Source organism: Mytilus trossulus, chromosome 7 (assembly GCF_036588685.1).
Source record: "Mytilus trossulus isolate FHL-02 chromosome 7, PNRI_Mtr1.1.1.hap1, whole genome shotgun sequence".
In the NCBI taxonomy this organism is placed as follows: Eukaryota; Metazoa; Mollusca; class Bivalvia; order Mytilida; family Mytilidae; genus Mytilus; species Mytilus trossulus.
In genome coordinates this window covers 32,751,785-32,757,784 of record NC_086379.1, presented here as the reverse complement: position 1 = coordinate 32,757,784, position 6,000 = coordinate 32,751,785, and the positions used below count along the sequence as shown (strand labels likewise).

At 32.3% G+C, this 6,000-nt stretch overlaps 1 protein-coding gene across 1 annotated transcript in view; it reads left to right on the top strand.

Annotated features, from left to right (window-relative positions):
* Window positions 1-1,682: 1,682 nt before the first annotated feature.
* The window catches only part of LOC134724966 (26S proteasome non-ATPase regulatory subunit 10-like), an 83,860-nt gene continuing 79,542 nt past the window's right edge, over window positions 1,683-6,000 (top strand). The window contains exon 1 of the mRNA XM_063588385.1: window positions 1,683-1,847. Within this exon, the coding sequence (XP_063444455.1) occupies window positions 1,737-1,847 (111 nt within the window). The 5' untranslated portion in view covers window positions 1,683-1,736. The remainder of the gene's footprint in view (window positions 1,848-6,000) is intronic.

Below are 6,000 nucleotides of genomic sequence, written 5' to 3'. Positions count from 1 at the left end.
AACAAGTAAACAAAGTGACCACCATTACACTAGCATATATTTGTATCTGATTCTTTCTAATACCAATACAGATTTATATGAAGCACTAATACAGAAATAAATTTCAAGTACAATTTGCAGCTCAAAAAATTTAAATAATTTATACAGTAAAAACTGCAACTCATATAATAAACGTATACAGAAAATTTCAGTTCAAATGCAAGCTGTTAATGCAGGAAATGTTACAGAAATTACCTAGAGGCAGAGCAAAAAAAAACCCCGGTCTTTCACTCCAGGACAGTCACTGAACAAGATTTCTAAAATGTGAAAAGCTCTTAACAGTACTGAAATGGACTGAGGAAATGGATGATAAGCTACATTGTATTCCATAATGAAGCAGCAGCAAACTGAAAGATTTTTTTCCATGTATAAGCACCCCCTGGCCTCATGTAAATAAAATACAACTAGAACACACCCGCGAAATCGCGGGCATTCAGAGCGTAGTTTAAAGTATGTAAAGTGTTGTTGGAAGAATTTTGTAAAATATTGAATGACTGGAAAATTTCAGCAAAAGTATCATAAGTCATAGGTTATTGGGGACAGGAAAATGCTTTTTTTTTTTATCCCTCCTCCTTTATTTCCAATATTCCCATTTTTTGGTTCTCTATCAATTTCAATATGAACATACATTTAGTATGTTATGAACATTCAAGTAAGGAGCCTGTAATTCAGTGGTTGTTGTTTATTTATAATGTGTTACATATTTGTTTTTCTTTCATTTTTTTGTACGTAAATAAGGCCGCTTGTTTTCTGGTTTGAATTGTTTTACATTGTCAGTTCGGGGCCTTTTAAAACTGAGTATGCGGTATGGACTTTGCTCGGCGTTGTTCAGAAGGTCGTACGGTAGCCTATAGTTGTTAATATCTGTGTCATATTGGTCTCTTGTGGAGAGTTGTCTCAACATGGCAATCATACCACATCTTCTTTTTTTTGTAATCAATGAATTTTGTAAAATTTTCAGAAAAGGTATCAAAAGTTCACATGAATTATTGAAGCGCTTATCTGTATATTATGAACATTCATTACTTTATAAATATAGTGTATTTACTTTCAATTCGAAGTTTACTAGTCGATCCATAGTGGTCATTGATAAAGTATACAGACCCTCTCTATTTGATAAACTCTGTGAATGCCGTGGATAGTTAAATTGAAAATGATAGCAGATAGAATTTTGAAAATACACTTTATTCTTTGTATATGTATGTTCAAAGTATACAGAAAAGTATACAGACCCTCTCTATTTAATAAACTCTGTGACTGCCGTGGATAGTTAACTTAAAAGAAAAGGATAGCAAAATACACTTTATTCTATGTATATGTATGTTCAAAGTATAAAGAAAAACGCAAACCGGAAGTCTAATCTTACTTAAAATTTCGTCCAATGACGGAACAATATCCGGATGCCTTTTTTCTCGTTTTTCTTCAAATATAACTCAATTTGAATAATCATATGAATGGATGACAAATGCCAAAATGCACTGTACCTATAGGACACAGAGGCGTGTTGATTAATTTATTGTGGAAAGAAGAGAAGCGACACCAAAAATGAGGTCTTCTCGTTTAATAGTATAGATGATCCATCCTTGACTTAGAATTTCTAAATAAGATGATTTTTTTTGTGGGTCGATTTTGTTATTGGCCGAGTTTGTTAGGGGCCGACCTCGATTTGGGCCGGATCCACCCGAAAGCCCTAAAATATGGCGCTTACAAACCAGTATGATATATGCAAATTGGCATTTGAAGGCAAAACTGGAATTTTAAAGAAGAGAATCAAGGAAAATACCGAACTGTCAATTACTAAAGATGAGGTAGTTGCTCATTCAAAACAATCTGCCATAGATATAGGAAGATGTGGTGTGAGTGCCAATGAGACAACTCTCCATCCAAATAACAATTTAGAAATTAAACCATTATAGGTTTAAGTACGGCCTTCAACACGGAGCCTTGGCTCACACCGAACAACAAGCTATAAAGGGCCCCAAAATTACTAGTGTAAAACCATTCAAACGGGAAAACCAACGGTCTAATCTATATAAACAAAACGAGAAACGAGAAACACGTATATATTACATAAACAAACGACAACTACTGTACATCAGATTCCTGACTTAGGACAGGTGCAAACATTTGCAATATTTATTACTGGGTCCGTAACACAGGGCAGCTATTTTCTTTCAACTCAAGGCGCTACGGTTACATGTCGGAAATTTTTAGCCTTTCTATTTTGTAAATATCAAAATAAACCAATGACATTTGTTTTTAAACAGTCATCTACAACATGCACAATATACATATTAAAAAAAAATTGACTGTATATTCATGCATGCCTTTCATGCCTGCGAAAACAGTATTTCATTATTTATTTTTAATATGCGGCAGGCATTATTACCTTAGTCCAAATAATTATGACGTCTGGCAAGGCTATTTTTATTTTTTTCTGGGACGCCTTCCTAGGCGTCCCAGAAAAAAATTATAATAGCCTTGCCAGACATCATAATTATTTGGACTAGTATTACCTGTAAATGAGGACGAAGTCTGTATGAATTATTTTTTTGTAACTTAAATATTTGTTAAAAAAAGAATCGGAAATACCGTAACATTTCCGATTTTGGTTCTGTTGTTAGGGATTTTAGTTGTGACGTTATTTAAGTTATGACGTCATATGCAATGTAAACAAAGAAACATTTTTTCCATATAAGGCACAAAATGTGCACCATAATTCAGTTACCTTGTTTTGTAACCCCCATTGACATAATGGTTATATTGGTTACACTTATACAAAATATCATGAATCGGCATCTAGTCAAATTAGCACCTAATTAAAGTCAATTCAGCATCCAATTATATTTGATATATTAACTATTAAAAAAATGTATATAATTGATCTTTCTATATTTCTAATTATTTTTATGGTTTTCTCAACATTTTATGACTCAAGGAAGGTTGGGATTGATTTTGGGAGTTTAAGTCCCAACAGTTTAGGAATTAGGGGCCATAATCAGGTCTCAAAGAAGCATTTTTCTTGGGTTTTGCACCATAACTTTAGTACATGTATTAGTTAATAGAAATCTATGAAATTTTAACACAAGGTTTATGACCATAAAAAGGAAGGTTTGGATTGATTTTGGGAGTTTTGGTCCCAATGAATTAGGGGCCAAAAGGGTCAGAAATTAAACTTTGTTTGATTTCATTAAAAAATGAATTATTGGGGTTATTTGATATGCCTTGTATTCGGATTCTTAATTTTTGGAAAGATTGAACTTGGTCTAAATCTTTCTAAAGTCACTGGCCTCCCTAACAACAGGACAGGTTAGCTACTAAATGTATTCACTGCACTTAAATATAGTTCCCTATAGTTCTCATGTATGTGCCTATAATACACATACATTGTATAAACTGAAAAATGGGATTATTTTTGGAGCAGTTCATTCAATAATGTATGTCCGTAAGGTGTGTGTATGTGCAGGCTTTTTAAATGAGTTTGATTAAGTATTGAGTATTAATACAATACTATTATGATTGACAACTGTCATTATCACCAAACAATCAGAGACAAGGTGGACCTTAAATTACAATGCTCCACCTCCTTAACTGCCAATCAAATTTACCACATTACTTATCAACCTCAGTCTTACATTATTATACAGACCAATATACATCTCTCAATATACAAATATTTATCTCATAATTGAAAACACAAATACATGTATATATACAGTAGGGGTAGGGACTTATTTTTATGGATGCCTTAATCCGTCTAGATGTCAGACTGGTCGGACAGTTGTCCCAGTGTAATAAACACCTGCTGTGCAATATCCAAGTGGAAGGTCGTAAATCAATCTGTACCAGCTTGATTAGAATTAAAATTTATCTGTACAGTCAGAGCTCAGACATAAACAAGTCTATTTCTGTTTTTGACTTAAAGAAGTCAAAACATGTATTTTTTACAAAAATGTGTTTTCAATTTTAGACTTATCTAAGTCACAAAATGACAGACTTGTTTAGGTCTATTTATGTTGATGAAAAAACTTAACTTGACTTGGTGGCCAAACTACCCCACCTATGACAGTAAAAACCTGTCTGAGAGTTCACAAGGACTTGATCTATCTATATCTAATTATCTTATTGAACATAATTACTAGACACAGATGTTTTACCTCATTAAGTGTGGATCCAGGTGGTTGCATTATAAGGTTAATTAACATGATCCCCGATTTTTTAGACTCTCATTCATATTTTTCTTTAGAAGACAAGGCATTGGCTTTCAATGTTGTCATTATTTGATTTAGATGCATGGCCTTTTTATAAGTATGCATGGGTCTTGAAGTTAATCAATTTTGGTAACTTATCGACTTGTATGAGTCGACATTTGCAACTTTTTGATTCTGGTCAATCATTTCTTGCTTAACAATATTCGACTTATTTAAGTCGTATTTTGTCTTGCATTAAAGGGAGACAAATCCTAAAACTTACAAATTTAGACCTCTATAAGTCAAAAGCAGATTCAGACTTATTTATGTCTGAGCTCTGACTGCTGTACAGATATATTAGTACATATGTATTTATGGAGGATAGATAAATGTAAAATATTGTTTTGTATTCAAAGAGAAAGAATTTAATTTAATATAAGAATTAAAATTAAAATTAAATATCATGAATATGGGATTTTATTTTTTTTATAACTTGAAAATGAAATAAAGACGATTTTTAACAATAAAATGTGTTGCCAATGTGAGCTTTTCTCAGCACTTGGCGTCTGTCGTCGTCGTCTTCTGTTGTCGTTAACAATTTTTCAAACATCTTCTCCTCTGAAACTACTGAATGGATTTGGATGAAACTTAGCATGATTGTTCCTTAGATTATCCTGCACAAAGTGTGTGCTTTGATCCGTCAAAAAACATGGCCGCCGTTACTTAAAATAGAACATAGGGGTCAAATGCAGTTTTTGGCCTATATCTCAAAAACGAAAGCATTAAGAGCAAATCTGACATGGGTTCAAAATGTTCATTAGGTCAACATCTAACAGCCCTGAAATTTTCAGATGAATCAAACAAACCATTGTTGGGTTGCTGCCACTTAATTGGTAATTTTAAGGAAATTTTGCAGTTTTTGGTCATTATTTTGAATATTATTATAGATAAAGATAAACTGTAAACAGCAAAAATGATCAGCAAAGTAAGATCTACAAATAAGTTAATATGACCAAAATTGTCAATTGATCCCTTAAGGGGTTATTGTCCTTTAATGACAATTTGTTCATAATATTTGCTAACTTTAAAAAATCTTCTCCTCTGAAACTACTCAATGGATTTGGATGGAACTTAGCATGATTGTTCCTTAGATTATCCTGCACAAAGTGTGTGCTTTGATTTTTGATCCGTCAAAAAACATGGCCGCCGTAACTTAAAATAGAACATAGGGGTCAAATGCAGTTTTTGGCTTATATCTCAAAAACGAAAGCATTTAGAGCAAATCTGACATTGGGTAAAAATACAATATTGGATTTATTTTATTTGAATTCACTTCTTAGATTTTTTATAGCAATTTTGCTTCTTAAAATGTGATGTGTTTTTTTCAAGATTTTATTGTCATGAAGGACATCAAGGAGGAAATAATTCATTCAAACTGTTTTGTGGGGGCTTACATATGATGTTGTACATGTCAAATTCGAAATAATTTTGGAGTATACCTTGCAGTGTTTTTTACTTTGAAATCTATTATAATATTAGTGGGGCTTTTGTGCATAAAATGCTGTGTTCAATCAAGGAAATACAAATTTTCATACCATGGAATTTAGTTATGTTAAAGATTAAAAAATTTCAAAACTGGAATTCCAGTAGGAGATATAGTGTGAGTTCATCCAAAATGAAATAAAATGTTGAATTAATGCAGTGGATATAGTGTAATCTAGTGATAAAGTGAAAAATGAAAGTAAAATATTCTAAAATATTCCTAACGTGA